Raw genomic sequence first — 24,613 nt, forward strand, 5'->3', positions numbered from 1 at the left:
TTCCAACTGAAGTTGTTCATAATACCCAGGTACTTAGTTGAATTGACAGCCTTGAGAATTGTACTATTTATCAAGTAATCGAATTCCAACAGATTTCTTTTGGAACTCATGTGTATCACCTCACACTTTTAGTTATTTAGCGTCAACTGCCACCTGACACACCATACAGCAATCTTTTCTAAATCGCTTTGCAGCTGATACTGGTCTTCGGATGACCTTACTATACGGTAAATTACAGCATCATCTGTGAACTACCTAAGAGAACTGCTCAGATTGTCACCCAGGTCATTTATATAGATCAGGAACAGCAGAGGTCCCAGGACCCTTCCCTGGGGAACACCTGATATCACTTCAGTTTTACTCGATGATTTGCCGTCTGTTACTACGAACTGCGACCTTCCTGACAGGAAATCACGAATCCAGTCGCACAAGTGAGACAATACCCCATAGGCCCGCAGCCTGATTAGAAGTCGCTTGTGAAGAACGGTGTCAAAAGCTTTCTGGAAATCTACACATACGGAATCAACTTGAGATCCCCTGTCGATAGTGACCATTACTTCATACGAATAAAGAGCTATCTGTGTTGCACGAAAACGATGTTTTCTGAAGCCATGCTGATTACGTATCAATAGATCGTTCCCTTCGAGGTGATTCATAATGTTTGAATACAGTATATGCTCCAAAACCCTACTGCAAACCGACGTCAATGATATAGGTCTGTAGTTCGATGGATTACTCCTACTACCCTTCTTAAATGCTGGTGCGACCTGCGCAATTTTCCAATCTGCAGGTACAGATCTATCGGTGAGCGAGCAGTTGTATATGATTGCTAAGTAGGGAGCTATTGTGTCAGCGTAATCTGAAAGGAACCTAATCAGTATACAATCTGGACCTGAAGACTTGCCCATATCAAGCGATTTGAGTTGCTTCGCAACCCCTAAGGTATCTACTTCTAAGAAACCCATGCTAGCAGCTATTCGTGTTTCAAATTCTGTAATATTCCATTCGTCTTCCCTGGTGAAGGAATTTCGGAAAACTGCGTTCAATAACTCCGCTTTAGCAACGCAGTCGTTGGTAACAGTACCATCAGCACTGCGCAGCAAAGGTATTGACTGCATCTTGCCACTTGTGTACTTTACATACGACCAGAATTTCTTTAGATTTTCTACCAAATTTTGAGATATTGTTTCGTTGTGGAAGCTATTAAAGGCATCTTGCATTGAAGTCTGTGGCACATTTCGCGCGTCTGTAAATTTTAGCCAATCTTTGAGATTTCGCGTTCTCCTGAACTTCACGTGCTTTTTCCGTTGCCTCTGCAGCAGTGTTGGGACCTGTTTTGTGTACCATGGAGGATCAGTTCCATCTCTTACCAATTTATGAGGTATGAATCTCTCAATCGCTGTTGCTACTATATCTTTGAATCTGAGCCACATCTTGTCTACATTTGCATAGTCAGTTCGAAAGTTATGGAGATTGTCTGTTAGGAAGGCTTCTAGTGACACTTTATCCGCTTTTTTAAATAAAATTATTTTGCGTTTGTTCCTGGTGGATTTGGAAGAAACGGTATTGCGCCTAGCTACAACGACCTTGTTATCACTAATCCCTGTATCAGTCATGATGCTCTCTATTAGCTCTGGATTGTTTGTGGCTAAGAGGTCAAGTGTGTTTTCACAACCATTTACAATTCGCGTGGGTTCATGGATTATTTTTGGAGAAAGCATTTAGGACATTCTCGGAAGATGTTTTCTGCCTACCACTGGTTTTGAACAAGTATTTTTGCCAACATATTGAGGGAAGGTTGAAGTCCCCACCAACTATAACCGTATGAGTGGGGTATTTATTTGTTACAAGACTCAAATTTTCTCTGAACTGTTCAACAACTAAATCATCGGAATCTGGGGGTCAGTAGAAGGAGCCAATTATTAACTTATTTCGGGTGTTAAGTATAACCTCCACCCATAGCAATTCGCATGGAGTATCTACTTTGACTTCACTACAAGATAAACCACTACTGACAGACACAAACAATCCACCACCAATTCTGCCTAATCTATCTTTCCTGAACACTGTCTGATACTTTGTAAAAATTTCCGCTGAACTTATTTCAGGCTTTACCAGCTTTCTGTACCTATAACGATTTCAGCTTCTGTGCTTTCTATTAGCACTTGAATTTCAGGGACTTTCCCAGCACAACTACAACAATTTATAACTACAATTCCGACTGTTCCTTGATCCAAGCACGTCCTGTATTTGCCACGCACCCTTTGAGATTGCAGCCCATCCCATACTTTCTCGAGGCCTTCTAACCAAAAAAATGGCCCAGTCCATGCCACACAGCCTCCGCTACCCATGTAGCAGCCAGCTGAGTGTAGTGAACTCCTGACCTATTCAGCGGAACCCGAAACCCCACCACCCTATGGCGCAAGTCAAGGAATCTGCATCCAACACGGTCGCAAAACCGTCTGAGCCTCTGGTTCAGACCCTCCACCCGGCTCTGCACCAAAGGACTGCAGTCGGTTCTGTCGACGATGCTTCAGATGGTGAGCTCTGCCTTCAACTCAGATCCGAAGTGACACATGTCATTAGTGCCGACATGTGCCACCACCTGCAGCTTCCCCTCCTTAGCTGCCATATCCTAAGGGACCCCATTATGCGGCTGATATTGGAGCTCCCAACTACCAATAAGCCCACCCTCTGCGATTGCCTGGACCTTGAAGGCTGAGAATCATCCTCTGAAACAGGGCAGGCTGCTGCATCTGGCTCAGCGAGAGACAGCACCTGAAACCTGTGTGTCACACGCACCGGGGAGGCGTTCTGATCAGCCTCCGGGGACGTCTTTTGCTGCCTGCCACGCCTTGGATCACATAGGAATTGTGAGGATAAGATTATAATAATTATTGCATGCACAGAGGCATTCAAACAATCATTCTTCCTGCGCTCCATATGTGAATGGAACAGGAAGAAAACCTAGTAACTACTACAATGGGATGTACCCTGTGCCATGCAGTTCATGGTGGTTTGCAGAGTATAGATGTAGGTGCAGATGTAGATGCATCTCGATATTGTGCACTTGCTGAGTTTCACTCCCTCCAAGCTTTCAGCTACCCTACACCAACCCCATCTCCCACTTCCTGTCTCTTTCTCCCACCCGTCACAACCTCTCTCTCCAGTTTACCTGCCAAACTGCAGTCTTGACATTGTGTGTATGTGCGTGTAAGCCTGTGTACACTCACACACTGGTGTGTGTGTGTCCTGTAGCTCATTGAAAGATTCATCCAAAAGCTAAGAAGTTTTTCATTCTTTCCTTTGTGCCTGTCAGTGACTCAACACTTCCACTATTCGATAAGTTTTCTCCTTTACTCCTAAATTATTTACATTCTGCCAGAACTTCTTTTACCATATTTAAAGGTTTCATTTATTCAACCATCATTCACGTATTGTGTTCAGTAGCTTCTGTCAGTGACATTATTTTTCAGTGGCGTAAATGAGTCAAGATACACATAAACAAGAAATATACATAAAATAAGGGAAAGGCAACTACTTACCTATAGAGGATTGGTGTGTGGCACACAGAAACATATAATACAAAACAGTTGACATTGGCTTTTGGGCTCTTGCGCTTTTTCTAGTTGGAGTATCTCATCTTTTTATGTGTGTGTGTGTGTGTGTGTGTGTGTGTGTGTGTGTGTGTGTGTGTGTGTTTTGCGGTACTATTATGAAATAGATAGTTGCTACTCACCACACAGTGGAGATGCTGAGACACAGATAGGCATGATAAAGAGACTGTCGGAAAGTGAGCTTTCAGCCAACAAAGCCTTTGTCAAAAATAGACAACACACACACACACACACACAAATGCGCGTGCGCGCGTGCGTTCACAAACACAACTCACGACGCACACATGACCACAATCTCTCTCAGCTGAAGTCAGACTGCAAGCAGCAGTGCATGTTGGGAGAAGCAAATAGGTGGTGGCAGTAAGGAGGAGGCTGGGGTGAGGAGGGGGTGACAAAGTAGGGGTGGAGGAGAGTAAAATATTGCTAGTGAGAGGATGCAGGGATGAGTCAGAGAGATGTAAGGTGCAGTCAGGAGGTTCGGCGGAGGGCATGGGATAGGGAGGGGTTGTGGAAAAGATGAGAAGTAAAAAGACTGGGTGCGTTAGTATAATAGAGGGCTGTGCAGTGCTGGAATGGGATCAGGGAAGAGGCTATACGGGTAAGGACAATGACTAATGAAGGTTTGGTTCAGGAGGGCTACGGGATAGTAGGATATATTGCAAGGAGGGTTCCCACCTGTGAAGTTCAGAGAAGCTGGTGTTGTTTGGAAGGATCCAGATAGCACAGGCTGTAAAGCAGTCACTGAAATGAAGAACATTTGGTTGGGCAGCAAGCTCAGCAATGGGGTGGTCCAATTGTTTCTTGGCACAGTTTGTCGGTGGCCGTTCATGCAGAGAGACAGCTTGTTGGTTGTCATACACACGTAGAATGCAGCACAGTGGATGCATCTTAGCTTGTAGATCACATGACGGGTTTTACAGTAAGCCCTGCCTTTGATGGGATAGGTGACATTTGTGAGATGGCTCATATCCTGGTAATCGACATAGATGCAAGACCTGTCCCATACATCCTCCCATCACCACCTACTCCAGTCCTGTCACAAGCCTCAACCTTCATTAGTCATTGTCCTTATCCATATGACCCCTTCCCTGTTCCCATTCCAGCACTACACAGTCTTCTAATTGACCAATGCACTCGCAGTCTTCTTACTTCTCACCTTTTCTGCTTCCCTCGCCCCCCCCCCCCCCCCACCCCCCCTCCTCTCTCTCTCCTGCTCTCTGTCTAACCTACTGTCTGCACTTAGCTGCTCTAGCCTCTCTCCACTTGTCCTGGTATGCTCCCACAAGCAACACTTAACCGTGCCACTCTGATACCCTGCTGCCCCCGCCCCTCCCTGCCCCAACCTCCTCCTTACCCTACTACCTGGTTGTCTCTCCCACCATCTGCTGCTGCTTGCAGACTGGCTTCAGCTGCCAGAGACTGTGGTCATGTGTATGTGAGTTGCATTTTTTCAATGAAGGCCCTGCTGGCCAAAAACTCACTTTCCGACAGTCTCTTTGTTGTGCCTGCCCACGACTCAGCATCTCCGCTGTATGATGAGTAGCAACTATTCATTTAATAATATTGCTACATTCCATCCTGAATTTTCCACTGTTTAATCAGGCCGTATTATTAGAAAAATACCAAGAGCTTGAAAGCTAGTGTTAACTGCTATCTATTAAATGTTTCTCTGTGTCATGTACCAAGCTTCTGACTCCTCCAAGTGCTAGCCAAGCCTAACAAGGATTAACTTCGATGGTGTGACGGCAACCGGTTTACCACTGCGGCAAGGCTGTTGGCCTTGAGAAAGCACCACTCACGTTTACCTCATTTTATGTATGTTACCAACCAGGAAATAGTAACTTTCAAACTACTTCTGTAGATGAAGTTAACACGAGCGACATTATCTGATAAAAAGTATCTGGACACCCTTTAGTGGATAATAATATGTAGTGTGTCCACCCTTCAGCTCTCTGGCATCGTGAACTCTGCTGGAGTCACTTTCAATGAAGTGTCTGAATGTTTACGGAGGAATGCTAACCCATTTTTCTTCGAGAGTTGAAATCAGGGAAGGTAGTGATGTTAGATGCTGGAATCTAACTCATTTCAAAGGTGTTCCACTGGGGTCATGTCAGGTCTCTGGCAGACTAGTCCATTTCAGGAATGTTATTGTCCATAGACCATTGCCTCACAGAAACTGCTTTATGACAAAGTGCATTGTTGTGCTGATACATACAATACTGGTACATTGTAGCGAAACTGTTCTTCTACTGTATGCAGTACACAATGATGTAAAATGTGTTAATATTCTTCCATGTTTAGTGTTTGTGTAATTGTAATAAGGGGAACCAAGCCTAACTACAAAATACACTCCCATACTGTAACACCGCCTCCTCCATGCATTGCTACTGTCCATAAGGATGATGGCAGGTAATGTTTTCCTTCAGATTACCACAGCGTAAAGCATGATTCATCACTCCAAAACACTCATCTCCAGTCATCCCCTGCCCAGTGCCATCACTCTTCATACCACCTCGAATGTCACTTCGCACTGACTACAAAAATGTTTGGCATACGTAGATCTGCTTAACACACAGTGACTGCACTAGCTCGACTGCTGGTAGTACTGTGGAGCCTGTGGAGCTCACGAGTGATTCCTTTTGTTGATTTCAGTTACTTTTTACGGCCACCCTCCACAGCGCTTGGCAGCCGCTGTCCATCACTACACAATGTCTGCCTGGTGTTGGCTTACCTACGGTTGTTCCTTCGTGTTTTCACTTTACAGTCACATCACCAACAGTCTGTTTAGGCAGCATTAGAGGGGTTGAAATGTCCCCAGTGGATTAGTTACTCAGGTGACATCCAATGGTTAGTTGATGTTCAAAGTCACTGAGCTCTGTGACTGACCCATGCTGCTGTTACTGATGCTGTGCTGACAGTACACGACTCCCCGCCTCCTTTGAAAGTGGGAGGTCTGCCTCTCATTTCATCTAATGCTCAGTTTAATGTTACAGAAGAATGTCTGCATACTTCTGATCAGATAGGGTATAATTAGTGTGCTATATTCTATTTCTATGTGTAAATACTGAAACTGTACATAAAATATTTAGAAAAAAATCTGCTTCCTTGAAGGAAAAGCTGCTGACTTCTCCGTTATATTAAACAGCTGCACACTTCTGATCAGATAGGGTATAATTAGTGTGCTATATTCTATTTCTATGTGTAAATACTGAAACTACATAAAATATTTAGAAAAAAAATCTGCTTCCTTGAAGGAAAAGCTTCTGACTTATCCGTTATACTAAACAGCTGCTACAGTAAACATTTATGATGGTGCACAGCATTTTATTATGTTCTAATTTTTTTAGAAAAAATCTGTTCAGTAAATGCTAATATCGAGATGTGTAGTATTGGAAACCAGAAATAGGTTTTTCTTATTTTTCTCTTAATCTTTTTCTCTGAACAAAGGGTGACTGGAAGATTAATCAACTGCATTGTTTTACAAGAGGCCAGAAGTTAAAAGATTCACAGACACAAAGCTGGAGATTTGTTGTTGTGGTCTTCAGTCCAGAGACTGGTTTGATGCAGCTCTCCATGCTACTCTATCCTGTGCAAACCGTTTTATCTCTGAATAACTGCTCCAACCTATATCCTTATGAATCTGCTCAGTGTATTCATCTCTCAGTCTCCCTCTAAGATTTTTACCCTCTACACTTCCCTCCAATACTAGATTGGTGATCCCTTGATGCCTCAGAATGTGCCCTACCAACCGATCCCTTCTTCTGGTCAAGTTGTGCCACAAACTCCTCTTCTCCCCAATCCTATTCAGTAGCTCCTCATTAGTTACGTGATCTACCCATCTAATCTTCAACATTCTTCTGTAGCACCACATTTCGAAAGCTTCCATTCTCTTCTTGTCTACACTGTTTACCGTCCGTGTTTCACTTCCATACATGGCTACACTCCCTACAAATACTTTTAGAAGCAACGTCCTGACACTTAAATCTATACTCAGTGTTAACAAATTTCTCTTCTTCAGAAATGTTTTTCTTGCCATAGCCAGTCCACATTAGATATCCTCAGTGCTTCAACTATCATCAGTTATTTTGTTTCCCAAATGGGAACTTTAAGTGTCTCATTTCCTAATCTAATTCCTTCAGCATCACCTGACTGAATTTGACTACATTCCATTATACTTGAAAACAAAGATTCCAAGACTTACCAAGCGGGAAAGCGCCGGCAGACAGGCACAATGAACAAAACACACAAACACACATACAGAATTACTAGCTTTCGCAACCGATGGTTTCTTCTTCAGGAAGGAGAGGGAAAGACGAAAGGATGTGGGTTTTAAGGGAGAGGGTAAGGAGTCATTCCAATCCCGGGAGCGGAAAGACTTCCCTTAGGGGGAAAAAAAGGACAGGTGTACACTCGCGCACACACACACACACGCACACATATCCATCCGCACATACACAGACACAAGCAGACATATTTAGGCCATTCCATTATACTTGTTTTGATTTTGTTGATGTTCATCTTATATTCTCCTTCAGCATCACCTGACTGAATTTGACTACATTCCATTATACTTGTTTTGATTTCGTTGATGTTCATCTTATATTCTCCTTCCAAGATACTGTCCATTCTGTTCAACTGCTCTTCCAGGTCCTTTGCTGTGTCTGACAGAATTACAGTGTCATCATCAAACCTCAAAGTTTTTATTTCTTCTCCATGGATTTTAATTCCGACTCCAAATTTTTCTTTTGTTTCCTTTACTGCTTGCTCAATATACGAATTGAATAGCAACGGGGAGAGGATACAACTCTGTCTCACTCCCTTCCCAACCACTGCTTCTATTTCATGCCCCTTGACTTTTCTAACTGCCTTCTGGTTTCTGTATAAATTGTAAATAGCCTTTTGCTCCCTGTATTTTACACCTTCCACTTTCACAAGTTGAAAGAGTGTATTCCAGTCAACATTGTTAAAAGCTTTCTCTAAGTTTACAAATGCTACAAACATAGGTTTAAACAATGGAAAATTCAGGATGGAATGTAACAATAAGAGAGAAGGAAAGTTGCTACTCATCATATAGCGGAGACGCTGAGTCGCAATAGGCACAATAAAAAGATTCACACAATCAAAGCTTTCGGCCATTAAGCCCTTTGTCAGCAGTAGACTCACATACACACAGGCATGAGCTCGTCACTGTTGATGCCACCTCCCTGTACACTAACATTCCTAATGCCCATGGCCTTACTGCTATCGAACACTACCTTTCCAGATGCCCTATGGATTCCAAACCAACAACCACCTTCATAGTCTCCATTGCCAACTATATTCTCACCCACAATTACTTCTCTTATGAAGGCATTACGTACAAACAAATCCATGGTACGGCTATGGGCACCCACATGGCACCATCCTATGCTAAACTATGCGTGGGCCATCTAGAGCAATCCTTCCTAAAAATCCAGAATCCTATACCCCTCACCTGGTTCAGATTCATTGATGACACCTTTGCTATCTGGATTGAAGGTGAAGACACTTTATTCACATTCCTCCAGAACCTCAACAACTTCTCCCCCATTTGCTTCACCTGGTCCTACTCAACCCAACAAGCCACCTTCCTAGACATTGACCTCCACCTCAGAGATGGCCACATCAGTGCCTCCGTCCATATCAGACCTACTAACCACCAGCAATACCTCCACTTAGACAGCTGCCACCCATTTCATACCAAAAAGTCCCTTCTGTACAGCCTAGCCATCTGTGGTCGTCACATCTGCAGTGATGAGCAGTCACTCTTAAATATATTGAGGGTCTCACTAAAGCCTTCACTGACCTTAATTACCACTCCCATCCTTATACAAAAACAAATCTCCCGTGCCTTATCTTTTCAGTCTCCCACCACCGCCCAAAGTCCCATAGTCCAGCCACAGAGGAGCATTCCCCTCATAACTCAGTACCATCTGGGACTGGAGCAACTGAATTACATTCTCCGCCAGGGTTTTGATTAACTCTCGTCGTGTCCTGAAATGAGAAATGTCCTACTCACTATCCTTCCCACCCCTCCTACCGTGGTATTCCACCGTCCACCGAACCTACACAATATACTCGTCCATCCTTACGCAACCCCTGCTCACAATCCTTTACCTCATGGCTCATACCCGTGTAATAGACCTAGATGCAAGACCTGTCCCATACATCCTCCTACCACCTCCTACTCCAGTCTGGTCACTAACATTACCTATCACATCAAAGGCAGGGCTACCTGTGAAACCAGTCATGTGATCTACAAGCTAAGCTGCAACCACTGTGCTACATTCTATGTAGGCATGACAACCAACAAGCTGTCTGTCTGCATGAACGGCCACCGACAAACTGAGGCCAAAAAACGAGTGGACTACCCTGTAGCTGAAGACTCTGTCAAACATGATACCCCTCATCTCAGTGACTGCCTCACAGCCTGTGCCATATGGATCCTTCCCACCAACACCACCTTTACTGAACTGCACAGGTGGGAACTTTCCCTACAATACATCCTACGTTCCCGTAACCCTCCTGGCCTCAACCTTCATTAGTCACTGTCCTCACCCATCCAGCCCCCTCCCTGTTCCCATTCCAGCACTACACAGCCGTCATTTCACCGCCACACCCAGTCTTTTAATTTCTTTTGGTTTTTATTTTTTTATTTTTATTTCTCTCCTTTCCACTACTTACCCCCTCCCCCCTCCGTACCTTCTCTCCTACCCTCCGTCTAACTGCAACCCTTCACTGTCTGCCATTCCCACCATACTATCCCTCCCCCTCCCCTCCCCAGCCTCCTCCTTACCCCCACCCAGTCACCACTCCCCTCATGCACTGGTGCTGCTGCTAGCAGTGTGGTTTCATTTCTCTTGAGACTGCAGACGTGTGTGCAAGATGCACTTGCTTGAGTGTGTGTGTGCGTGTGTGTGTATGTGTGTCTACTGCTGACAAAGGCCATAATGGCCGAAAGCTCTGATTGTGTGAATCTTTTTATTTGGCCTATTGCGACTCGGCATCTCCGCTACATGGTGAGTAGCAACTTTCCTTCTCTTGTATTGATAAACATAGGTTTAACTTTCCTTAACCTAGCTTCTAAGATAAGTCGTAGGGTCAGTATTTCCTCGCTTGTTCCAACATTTCTACAGAACACAAACTGATCTCCCCTGAGGTCGGCTTATACCAGTTTTTCCATTCATTTGTAAAGAATTTGTGTTAGTATTTTGCAGCTATTACTTATTAAACTATTTATCAGGAGAAAGAACACTGGCGTTCTACGGACAGAATGTGGAATGTCAGATCCCTTAATCGGGCAGTTAGGTTAGAAAATTTAAAAAGGGGAATGGATAGGTTAAAATTAGATATAGTGGGAATTAGTGAAGTTCGGTGGTAGGAGGAACAAGACTTTTGGTCAGGCGATTACAGGGTTATAAATACAAAATCAAATAGGGGTAATTCAGGATTAGGTTTAATAATTAATAAAAAAATAGAAATGCGGGTAACCTACTACAAACAGCAAAGTGAACGCATTATTGTGGCCAAGATAGACACGAAGCCCACACCTACTACAGTAGTACAAGTTTATATGCCAACTAGCTCTGCAGCAGACAAAGAAATTGAAGAAATGTATGACGAAATGAAAGAAATTATTCAGATAGTGAAGGGAGACGAAAATTTAATAGTCAAGGGTGACTGGAATTTGGTAGTAGGAAAAGGGAGAGAAGGAAACGTAGTAGGTGAATATGGATTGGCGCTAAGAAATGAAAGAGGAAGCCGGCTGGTAGAATTTTGCACAGAGCACAACTTAATCATAGCTAACACTTGGTTCAAGAATCATAAAAGAAGGTTGTATACATGGAAGAAGCCTAGAGATACTGACAGATTTCAGATAGATTGTATAATTGTAAGACAGAGATTTAGGAACCAGGTTTTAAATTGTAAGTCATATCCAGGGGCAGATGTGGACTCTGACCACAATCTAGTGGTTATGAACTGTAGATTAAAACTGAAGAAACTGCAAAAAGGTGGGAATTTAAGGAGATGGGACCTGGATAACCTGACTAAACCAGGGGCTGTACAGAGTTTCAGGGAGAGCATAAGGGAACAAATGGCAGGAATGGGGGAAAGAAATACAGTAGAAGAAGAATGGGTAGCTTTGAGGGATGAAGTAGTGAAGGCAGCAGAGGGTCAAGTAGTAAAAAGACGAGGGCTAGTAGAAATCCTTGGGTAACAGAAGAAATATTGAATTTAATTGATGAAAGGAGAAAATATGAAAACGCAGTAAATGAAGCAGGCAAAAAGGAATACAAACGTCTCAAAAATGAGATTGACAGGAAGTCCAAAATGGCTAAGCAGTGATTGCTGGAGGATAAATGTCAGGATGTAGAGGCTTACATCACTAGGGGTAAGATAGATACTGCCTACAGGAAAATAAAAGAGACCTTTGGAGAAAAGAGAACCATGTGTATGAATAATAATAACAATAAAGATTTTATTGTCTTTAGGCCATTACAGCAATTGACAATGTGAAATGAAGTTACAATTTATAATACAGTGTGTTAAGGTATTGACTACTGAAATATTTTAGCTTATATTACAATAAATGTACAGTGGGTCATCTGTTGGATTACTGCATTTTACAGTTGAAGAATTCATTGATATCATGGAACGGGTGGGCAATAAATCATTCATGCAGTGTTTCTTTGAATGTATGTTGAGGAAGATCCTGTATAGCATGTGGCAGCTTATTGAATAGTTTGTGCCCTGTGACTTCATAGCTATTTATTGATTTTGATAGTCTGTGGCAAGGCGTGTATATGTGTTTGATGCTTCTTGTGTTGTAACAATGTACATTTTCTCTATGTTTCACATATTGTAGGTTATTCTTCATAAAGATTAGGACATTGTATATATAGAGGTTTGTTACTGTCATAATTTTTTGTTTAGTAAATAAGGGTTTGCCATGAGCCTTATGTAATTATCCTAATGGCTTTCTTCTGCAATAATAGTATGTCATGTATATGACTACAGTTACCCCACAAGATAATGCCATAGGATATTATACTTTGGAAAAATGCAAAATAAGATGATCTGATGTATGTTTCAGGTACACAATTTCTGAGTTGTCTTAATAAATAATTTACTCTAGATAGCTTACTACTAATATAGTTTACATGTTGGCCCCATGATAACTTTTTGTCTAAATAAACTCCCAGGAATTTAACAGAACAAGGGTCATCAGATAGTGGCTTGTCTCTTAGAGTGAAGATTATCTGCTGAGTTTTATTTTCATGTATCAGGAATCCATTTGCTCTGAACCAATATGCTGCATGAGTGAGTGTATTTTCAGCACAGGTTTTAAGATCATTAAGATTGTTACTGCTATGAAGAAAAGTCGTATCATCTGCATACAATACAGTGGTGGATCTAATAAACGTGGGGAGGTCATTGATCATTATCAGAAACAGGAAAGGCCCCAGTACACATCCCTGAGGCACACCTACTTTAACATTTTCTATGTTTGACATTTGCTTACCAACACAAACTACCTGTTCACGGTTGTTGAGATAAGCTTTAAATAGTCTGAGACTGTTTCCTTTGATGCCGTAGAATTCTAGTTTCTCTAGTAGTGGCGTGTGCTCAACACAGTTGAAGGCCTTGCTTAGGTCACAGAATAAGACCTGAGCTAAGCCTTTGTTCTCAAAAACTTTGAGGATGTAACTGACTACCGTGTTGATTGCATCAATGGTTGACAGATTCTTTGTAAACTCGTATTGTGTTTATGCAATGGGTTAAAGGATACAGAATGCAATTACACACTTTTTTTAGCAAGTTGCATGATATGCCATATATATCTAAGCTATATGATTTCAGATGTTTTATGACCCCCTGTTCATATCTAGGTGATACTTCGGAGAAGGTTAGCATGCTTGTATTTAGTGACTGTCTACCCCAATTTTGGGAGAGTAACTCTGATGGACTAATGTCTGGCTTGATAATTGTGTCTCCTATTTCTTTCACTGAATTAATAAAAAACTCATTGAGTGTTTGTGGTGGGATATTAATTTTGTCTTTTTTAGTATCTGTGGCAGCACTGTTAATTACTTTCCAACTGGTTTTGCATTTATTGGTGGTATTATGTATGCTGTTGGCATTGTAGGTTTTTTTGGCTTGCAGGATGGCTTTTTTGTATTCATTCCTGCATTCCACATAGGCTGATTTGGCACAGTCAGACTTCATACTATTGTATATGTTGTACAGTAACAAAACTTGTTTCTTTAGATTGTCAGCTGTTTAGTGTACCATATATTTTGTCTGTTTTGAGATCTGTATTTGTGGCTGCTGTCCATTATTTTGATTTTCTTTATGGGAATGCTATGGTTAAATAGGGTCAAGAATGCATTAAAAAATCTATCAAATATTATTTTGGCTAGCAGGTCCTTACTTGATGTGTAATGTCCATCGACACTACAATGGCCAAACCAGTCTCTGTCAGCAAGGGAATTGTGAAATGTGTTAATTTTATCCTCAGTTATGGGTCTGGTAATCACAACTGTTGGGACAGGTCTGTTTGCATTGCTCCTATTGAGGGGAATTTTACTTGCATATTTTAGAGATACGGAGTCATGGTCAGAGAATGGGAACACTACAACTTCGCATGTGTTTTCAGTGGCCTTGAAGTTTACAAAGATGTTATTTAAACATGCTTTGTTTCTTGTGAGCCTGTTATTAACATGATGTAAATTGTATTGTCTTAGTAAGTTTTCCAGATCTGCAACACTACCCTTACATTTAGTAACATCAAAATCAGCATTCAAATCACCTCCTATTGCAATATCATAGTGTAGCCATTTAATATTAATTAATTCACTCAATAGCATGTCCATTTTTTCTAAAAATATGTTAATGCTTCCCTTTGGTGATCTGTACATGGATACTACTATTAGCTTATGACTATTAATGATTATACCTGTAACTTCAAAGTGCTGTTCATCACACAAGGAATTTAGGTCTAGTTTGGTTATTGTACAATTGAGTGACTGGTTGGAATAAATTGCCACACCACCTCTAATCTGCTCTTTCCTACAGTAGCTATTTACTATACTAAAATTGTCAAATTTGCCAACTGCAAGTTCATTCTCATTAGCCCAGTGTTCACTGGTTATCAAGACCAAACTCATTTATGATAAGTTCTTTATCTTTCAGTCCTTGAATGTTAAGGTAACATATTTTAAGATCCATGCTCTTATTGCTTATACACTGAACATTATGGTGATTAGTTTTCAAACCTTTTTCAGGGCTTATCTTTTGGATTTCTGCCTCTTGTTGCCTTTTACTAAAAAATTGTTCACTTGAAGTGGTAGCACATCTCCTGTTGTATGCCTACTCTTCCCTCCTTGTAATGATATTGTAGATGAGGCTGCTGCTACAGGAATTGATGGAACTGCTGTTATGGTGTGTGGAGGCACTGTTGTGGCATCTGGTGACTGAGGAGATAAGGTGGTTGCTTCTTCTTCTGCTGCTGTTGAATCCTGTAGATGAAGTGTGGTAGGTACTGCTGCTGCTGTAGGCATTGTTGTGGCAACTGGTGACAGTGGAGATTTGGATGTTGCTTCATCTTCTGCTGCTGTTGAATCCTGTAGATGAAGTGTGGTAGGTACTGCTGCTGCAGTGTTTGTTATGTGTGCAGGTACAATTGCTGCTTCCACCCCTACTGCTGCAATAGAAGTAACCAATTCTTCAGGCTCTGCTTGCGACAAGCAAGGAACTGGAAGAGCAGCAATTACTTCTTGGTTGTCAGATGCTTTCAGTATAATGCTGATGTTTTGGCACAGAATCTTCTTGCCTCTGTTATTAAGGTGCACGCCATGTCTTGTGTAACAGTCTCTTTGCAAGGAGTCCATACTTACAAAATATGCATTTTGGTAGGCTCTGCAAATCTTTGAGTATTGCCTGTTTGCTTTTATGATTTCCACTTTCACACATGACCATTCCAAAAGGTCATGCTTATGTGGAATTCCGACTACAAAAACTGATTTCTCTTCTGTTGAATTTAGTATTGCCTTAAGGTTTCGTGTTGCACTGTGGAGGTCGTTTTTATATACATTATTGGCTCCAGCTATGATGGCAATATGACAATCATTCCATTGCATTTTCAATTTCTATGTTTCTAATGAGTTCTTGGATGGGTGCACCTGGTTTGACAATACTAGTTTCTTGTATACAATGACTTTAATGTATCATTTTTGCGATCTCATGTCCATGGCTATCAGATAATATTTTCACTTTGAGTTTGTTTTCACGTTTATTGCAAAAGTTTCTGCTCATGTGCTTGTCACTATATAGATTCGGCATGTTGTTGTCATCACAGTTTTCCGTGGATTCCACATTTATATCTGAATCTAGTGCATGAAAACAGTTTTTTGTTACCACAGGAATTCTACAGTCACTGGGTTTCACACGACCAACCCTTTTTGCCTAGTAAACATATGTTGCCTTGTTGTTTCTGCCTTTAGGCCTATAAATACTTCAGAGCACTCGTTTATTGTATGTAGGATACTGAAACTGCTTTTATTGCCGCGATTCGTTCCATTTGTTGTATTTATCACCTTTTTGCTTCTTTCTTCCATGATCATGCTAGTCCTGTGCTCTCAGTTCCGTGTTTTATTTGCTTTAGCAATCGAGATATTATGCGCCTTTTTCAGTTTGGCATTTTCATTTTCTAAATGTGCGATGTCCCACCTTAGTACTTCTACAATTAATTGCAGGCTTGATACACGTTCATTTAGCTTCACTATTTCACTGTTATAATTTACGTATGTTCCATTTTTCACCACACAACTATAACTTTTGTTCACTTTCTCACTATAAACAACTGTACCGGACCCCATGTTGCCAAATATTAAGAGCTCAGATGGAAACCCAGTTCTAAGCGAAGAAAAGAAAGCAGAAAGGTGGAAGGAGGATATAGAGGGTCTGTACAAGGGTGGTGTACTTGAGGAAAATATTATGGAAATGGAGGAGGATGTAGATGAAGATGAAATGGGAGACATGATACTGCATGAACAGTTTGGCAGAGCTCTGAAAGACCTGAGTCGAAACAAGGCCCCCTGAGTAGACAACATTCCATTAGAACTACTGACGGCCTTGGGAGAGCCAGTCCTGACAAATCTCTACCACCTGGTGAGCAAGCTGTATGAGACAGGCGAAATACCCTCAGACTTCAAGAAGAATATAGTAATTCCAATCCCAAAGAAAGCAGGTGATGACAGGTGTAAAAATTACCGAACTATCAGTTTAATAAGTCACAGCTGCAAAATACTAACTCGAATTCTTTACAGACGAATGTAAAAACTAGTAGAAGCCGACCTAGGGGAAGATCAGTTTGGATTCTGTAGAAATATTGGAACACGTGAGGCATTACTGACCCTACGACTTATCTTAGGAGCTAGATTAAGGAAAGGCAAACCTACGTTTCTAGCATTTGTAGACTTAGAGAAAGCTTTTGACAATGTTGACTGGAATACACTCTTTCAAATTCTAAAGGTGGCAGGGGTAAAATACAGGGAGCAAAAGGCTATTCACAATTTGTATAGAAACCAAATGGCAGTTATAAGAGCTGAGGGACATGAAAGGGAAGCAGTGGTTGGGAAGAGAGTGAGACAGGGCTGTAGCCTCTCCCCGATGTTATTCAATCTGTATATTGAGCAAGCAGTAAAGGAAACACAAGAAAAATTTGGAGTAGGTATTAAAATCCATGGAGAAGAAATAAAAACTTTGAGGTTCGCCGATGACATTGTAATTCTGTCAGAGACAGCAAAGGACTTGGAAGAGCAGTTGAACGGAATGGACAGTGTCTTGAAAGGAGGATATAAGATCAACATCAACAAAAGCAAAACGAGGATAATGGAATGTAGTCAAATTAAATTGGATGGTGCTGAGGGAATTAGATTAGGAAATGAGACACTTATAGTAGTAAAGATGTTTTGCTATTTGAGGAGCAAACTAACTGATGATGGTCGAAGTACAGAAGATATAAAAAGTAGACTGATGATGGTCGAAGTAAAGAAGATATAAAATGTAGACTGGCAATGGCAAGGAAAGTGTTTCTGAAGAAGAGAAATTTGTTAACATTGAGTATAGATTTAAGTGTCAGGAAGTCATTTCTGAAAGTATTTGTATGGAGTGTAGCCATGTATGGAAGTGAAACATGGACGATAAATAGTTTGGAAAAGAAGAGAATAGAAGCTTTTGAAATGTGGTGCTACAGAAGAATGCTGAAGATTAGATGGGTAGATCACATAACTAATGAGGAAGTATTGAATAGGATTGGGGAGAAGAGAAGTTTGTGGCACAACTTGACCAGAAGAAGGGATCGGTTGGTAGGACATGTTCTGAGGCATCAAGGGATCACCAATTTAGCATTGGAGGGCAGCGTGGAGGGGTAAAAATCGTAGTGGGATACCAAGAGATGAATACACTAAGCAGATTCAGAAGGATGTAGGTTGCAGTAGGTACTGGGAGATGAAGAAGCTTGCACAGGATAGAGTAGCATGGAGAGCTGCATCAAACCAGTCGCAGGACTGAAGACAACAATAACAACAATCCTTACCTTTGTCCTCTAGCCATTCCTACTTAGCTGTTTTGCTCTTCCTGTCAGTCTCATTTTTGAAACATTTGTATTCCTTTTTGACTGCTTCATTTACTGCATTTTTATTATTTTCTCTTGTCATCAATTAACTTTAAAATCTCTTCTGTTATCCAAGAATTTTTATTTACCGTCTTCTTTTTACCTACCTGATCCTCTGTCGTCTTCACTATTTTATTTCTCAAAGCTACCAATTCTTCTTCAACTGTATTTCTTTCCCCTATTCTTGTCAACCGTTCCCTAATGCTCACTCAGAAACTCTCTACAACCTTTGGTTCTCCTTGAGCTCCTACCTTTTTGCAATTTCTTCAGTTTTAATCTACAGTTCATAACCAACAAATTGTGATCAGAGTCCGCATTAGCACCTGAAAATGTCTTACAGTTTAAAGTTTGGTTCCTCAATCTCTGTCTTACCATTATACAATCTATCTGAAATCTTCCAGTGTCTCTAGGCCTGTATACAATCTTCTTTTATGATTCTTAAACCAAGTGTTAGCTATGATTAAGTTGTGCTCTGTGCAAAATTCTACCAGGTGGCTTCCTCTTTCATTCCTTACACCTAGTTCATATTCACCTTCTACTGTTCCTTCTTTTCCTTTTCCTACTATCAAGTTCCAGTCCCCCATGACTGTTAAATTTTTGTCTTCCTTAACTATCTGAATAATTTCTTTTATCGCATCATACATTTCTTCAGTTTCTTCGTCATCTGCAGAGGTAGTTGGCATATAAACTTGTACTACTGTGGTGGCCGTGGTCTTTGTGTCTGTCTTGGCTAAAAAAATGTGTTCACTATACTGCTCGTAGTAGCTTATCCGCATTCCTATTTTTTGTTCAATATTGAACCTACTCCTGCATTACCATTATTTGATTTTGTATTTATAACCATGTATTCACCTGACCAAAAGTCTTGTTCCTCCTGCCACCGAACTTCACTAATTCCCACTATATCTAACTTTAAACTATCCATTTCTCTTTTCAGATTTTCTAACCTACCTGCCCATTAAGGGATCTGACATTCCATGCTCCGATCTGTAGAATGCCAGTTTTGTTTCTCCTGATAATGACATCCTCCTGAATAGTCACCAAGTGGAGATACCAGTGGGGGACTATTTTACCTATGGAATATTTTACCCAAGAGGACGCCATCATCATTTAAAAATACAGTACAGCTGCATGCCCTCGGAAAAAATTATGGCTGTAATTTCCCCTTGCTTTCAGCCGTTCACAGAACCAGCATGGCAATGCTGTTTTGGTTAACGTTACAAGTCCAGATCAGTCAATCATCGAGATTGTTGCCCCTGCAACTACTGAAAAGGCTGCTGTCCCGCTTCAGGAACCACATATTTGTCTTCTGGCCTCTCAACAGATACCCCTCCTTTGTGGCTGCACGTATGCAAGCCTCCCCCCAACAGCAAGGTCCAAGGTTCATTTAGGGTGGGGAGGGGGGGGGGGGGGGGCGAGATTTACAATAGCAAAATAAAATGATAAAATTTCAGTTAGTAAGTGTTGCCTGTTAGGTGATGGATGAGAATAAATAGAACTTTGAATTTTGAAATCAGTGTGTGTGGCAAATAAGTAATAAAGTCATCTCAGCACATGAATGGAACAGTCTTACTGAAGCATATGACATTCACATATTCTTACATTGTGCCATCAGCCAGGGCTTAACCTCAATTTTACTGTTGGTATATATTTTATTTATTTACTGATTTATATGTTTACTTTATTTTTATTATTCCTTTCATATACATATTTCCCCGTCCCCACCTCATTCTCTCTTTGTTCTTTCCCTGTTGCCTTTTCAGTTTTTAACTATACTATTAATTTCATTTCTCAGTTCTCTTCTTCTATGTATCTTTATTTATCACTACAGATATAATCTGTAAACTGTAGCTGGCACAGTGCTTACCAGTATATTGCCTTTGACCTGCTACTCTCTCTGACACCTCGCCATTCATTTTTGTTTCATCTCATCCTCACAAGAGGTAGGTTCCTCTCATCATGGGGTCTGAGCTATGTGCCCTTCCATTTTAACTTAGCCAAGTGTATCTCTCTTTCTTCTGTGAGCAAGGAAATAATAGTTCCAAATGCTAGGATTAGTTTTTCCATTTTTAAATGTGTTGACTGGTACTAAAATATGTGTGTGTGTTCTATTAGTCTGTGTTGCGATAAAGGGTCACATCGCAAGTGCAACTGACAACTTTCACTTGAATCTCTTACTCCTTTGCATGTTTTTTCTTAATAGAATCAATTTACCTTCACAAGATTTTGTGCCACACAAGGTCATACCCCTACTTGATTGCCATAGTATATAGCTCTGAGTTTTGGCTGCAGCTATGTTGTTGTGCCTACTCTGTTTCTCTTCTTCTTTCATCTGCTTTATTAGGACCATTCAGGATCACGTGTGGCTTGTTTTGCAAATCTTTCTGCCCAATACCTCTTCATTCTCTCGCTTATTCTGTTTCTTTCTTCTTCTGGTAAGACAACTTTGATTTTGGTGTCTGGTTGCCTGTGACCATCCACCAACCCTTTCTACTTCCCCCTGTACTGTACTACTGCCTGAAGATTCCTTTCTTTTATTCCTACAGCCTTCCAGTCATCTCTGACTTCCTTCACCCAGTATTTTCCCATATGACATGTTGCATTCCATATCTTCTTAGTCAACCTCTCCTCGTCCACCATCATGAGGTGCCTAATAAATTGTAACCTTCTCTTCTGTATCTTGCTCGATATGGGTTCAATATTTTCATAAAGTTTCTGTCATGTTCTGTGTATCCAGATACCTGCCATGTTTTTTGGTGCCCCATGTGCCTCTCAAAATTTCCCGCTCCTTGTTTTCCAACTGTATACAAGTCCCCTTGCCGAGTGTGATTGTTTCTGATGCATACAGAGCAGCATTTCTTACAGTTGCTGTGTAATGTCGCAGTTTGGCATTATGTGACAGATTTTTCTTGGCGTAAGTTGTTTTCACCGCATACCGAAGCTTCTGCAAAAGCTGTGCCCTGTCTACTGCGCTACTGTTGCTCTGTATGCCATCAGTTATCTTCTCCCCTAAATAACGAAAACTGCTGACTTTCTCAACCACTTGGCCATCTATCTTCCAGTCAAACATAGTGTTCAATTTCTTGGTCGTCTTATTTGCAATCTTCAGTCAGACCTTTTCTGCTGTTTTGGCTATATTTTTTAGTGCTGTCTTTGCCTCTTCTCATTTAAGAGTGCCATGTCATCTGCAAATGCCAGGCAGTCCACTGTTGCATTATGTTTGACCTTGTACCCTATTTGCACACCTTTGATCTTCATGTTACTATTTAGTTGTCTCTACTATCTTACAGCTTTGTGCAACACTAGGTTAAGTAAAATTGGGACAATTCATCCCCTTGCCAGACTCCTGTTTTTATTTCGAAACTGTCTGACAGCGTACTGCAATGCTTGATCCTGGCAGTAGAGTCACATAATGCTTCCTTTATTATTGCATTGTTGTAGCATGCAGTCCTCTATCTTCCCCCACATGAAGCAGAGTATTTCTGTCACCTGAATTGTAGGTCTTTTGGAAGTCCACAAGTGTCGCTATTGTTGTTTTTCCTTCCCTGTGCCTGTGTTCTATTATACTTTTTATTCCAAATATCTGTTCTGTCCTCCTTTTTGTAAAGGCACACTGATACTTTCCTATTGTTGGCCCCAGTTGTTCGTCAACTCTGTTCAGCAATATTCTTGACAAAACCTTGTACCGTATGTTTAAGAGAGATATTCCCCTGTAGTTATCCAGTACTTTCTTTTCCCCTTTCTTGTGTAGTAGTATTATAATGGCTTTCCAGTCTATGGGAATTTTCTTATTTCTCCAGATTTCCATTATTATATTGTACATACTTGTTTCTATTTCAGGCCCACCCCACTTGATCTCTTCAGCACAGATACCACCATTGCCTGATGCCTTGTTGTTTTTGAGGTTTTTAATTGCCTCTGTGACTTCTGTCCTGGTGGGTGAATTGTCTAGACTATCCTGACTTTCATCTCTAGAGCGTGTGTCAACTTTACTGTCAGTTCTTCTGCATTCAGCAAATCCCTGAAATATCTAGTCATTTCCTCACACACCTCTTTCTTGCAAATTTTTATTGTGCCCTCTTGTCATATTATGAAGGGTTCTTTTGCCTCGAGGCCTTAAATTCTGCTCAGCATTTCTATGAAGACGACTCATGTTTTGTGTTTCTTTGCAGACTGTGTTTGCTTCTTCAAGTTTCTCATTCCATCTATTTATCTTGGCATTTCTTATCATTTTACTAGCAATTTTTCTCACATTTTGGAAGTTCGATCAGTCTTTTTATCGGATTGCCATTTTATCCTTGCTTTCCTCCTGGTCTCGACTACTCGACTGCATTCTCACATTCATCCGTCCACCACTCATGCTTCCTTTTCTTGTTGTTAGTGGCCAGTTGCACTGCCACTTCTTCCATCATATCTCTCACTCTCTTCCAATCACTCTGAACTGTCATTCTCTTTGCACACTCTGCTCTGTGTTTTTTCAGAAGATCTAGGTGATTCTGCTAGTGTTTATGCTTCTACGTTTCCTTGCTCTGTTGGGTATCCATCTGCATTTTATTTCAACAAGGTAGTGATCTGATTCTATCCTGCTATTTTTCCTCACTTTTGTGTTCATAATCTCTGTGATTCTTGTCACGGATTGCTACGTGGTCTAGCTGTTTTTCCTCAGTCATGTTTCCAGGGCTGACCCACGTTGTTTTCTTACTTGTCTTAACTTTGTAATGGGTGGTCGTTATTCTCATCTTGTGTCTCCTACATATGTCCACTAATCTCTCACCATTCTTGTTTGTTCTATTGTGGGCTGGATAATCTCCCACAGGATCTCTAAACTTCCTTTCCGTGCCTATTTGCGTGTTAAAATCTCCTACCAAAATAGTGACACCTCTTTTGTCCACATCTGTCTCTACCTTATCCAGAGTGGACCAAAAATTTTCAGTTCGTGCTTTGTTTTTTTTAGTTCTTATGATTTGTTGGTGCATGTGCATTTACTATTGTGTAGGTTTTGTTTCCTATTTTCATTGTCAGATATGACCACGTCTTGTTTATGCCCTTCCACACAGTGATACTATCCAGGTATCTATTATCTACTACAAAGGCTGTGCCAAACATAAAAGGTTGCTGTGGCCCCCAAATACTGGGTTTCCCTTTCAGAATTACTTATCCCTCTGATTCCATCGTGCTTTTGTCCTTGAATCTTGTTGCCTGTAGTGCCAGTATGCCAATCCCAAGTTCTCTCATACTGTCAAGAACTGCGGAGGGCTCTGTTTCTGTAGATTTATAATGACTTCAGTTTCTATACTTTATTACCCATATTTCTGAAGTTTTTCAAAGTTACCATTTATTATATGATTCTGCTATAAGGTGTTTTTGGTAATTTATCTTCTAGGAATTTGAGCGTCCACCACCAGATGAGTTACATGGATTACGTCTGCATAGCTGGATTCTTGTGCTGCCACCAAATAAAGAAGTAACAGAACCATTTTTTATAGAACCACCTACTGGTAATAGGTATCAAGTTGATGACCCACATTACTTGGGAATTGAAAGTATTTGGAATGATACAAATTACTGGGTCAACTTGCAGGACTGTTCAGAAGGTTGCAAGGTACGTGTAAAATGCTGTTCTTCAAACTCAGTGTTAACTGGCTAAGTATAGTCATAGAAGAGTTCGTATTCTGTACCCAAATCAAGCATGCATTAATTGATGTGCCCAGTTGGAGTTTATGTGTAGATTATATTTCCAGTTATGTTTTATGCTTTTATTACACTATGGAATATGTGCTATTATTGCAGCAGTTTCTTGCTTTATTAGGAGATTTTACATTAAGATTTAAACAATGGAAAGTCCAAGTTGGAATATCAAGAGTTATGGAAAGACTAGATTATAGCTTACCATAAAGGTTACACATTGAGTGACAGACGGGCACAATGAAAAGACTGTTACACATTAAGCTTTCCTCAGGAAAAAGAAACACACACCATTCACACAAGCAGGCACACCTCACACACACATGGCTGCTATCTCTGGCTGCTCAGGCTAGACCAGAAGGGTACTGGTGTTCAAAGATGAAACAGTGCTGCCTGATGGAATGTTCAGGGACACAAACAAGCACACCTCACACAACATACATGAATACTATCTCTGGCTGCTTAGGCTACACTGAAACTGAAATGCATCAGACGGGAACAACAATCCATAGTGGAGTGGGGAAGGATAGCAGGGTATAGGTGGTGGAAGAGAATGGTCAGGGACTAGAGGTGGCAGACAAGGCTACCCTGTGCAGCATCATTAAACTGTGGGCGA

The 24,613-nt window shown here is 41.0% G+C and overlaps 1 protein-coding gene across 1 annotated transcript in view; it reads left to right on the top strand.

Moving 5' to 3' along the window:
- LOC126267908 (dynein regulatory complex subunit 7-like) overlaps nt 1-24,613 on the top strand; it is a 283,625-nt gene that overhangs the window by 40,191 nt on the left and 218,821 nt on the right. The window contains exon 4 of the mRNA XM_049973218.1: nt 23,696-23,914. Coding sequence (XP_049829175.1) covers nt 23,696-23,914 — 219 coding nt within the window. The remainder of the gene's footprint in view (nt 1-23,695; nt 23,915-24,613) is intronic.

The sequence above is a fragment of the Schistocerca gregaria genome, chromosome 4 (genome assembly GCF_023897955.1).
Source record: "Schistocerca gregaria isolate iqSchGreg1 chromosome 4, iqSchGreg1.2, whole genome shotgun sequence".
NCBI classification, from domain to species: Eukaryota; Metazoa; Arthropoda; class Insecta; order Orthoptera; family Acrididae; genus Schistocerca; species Schistocerca gregaria.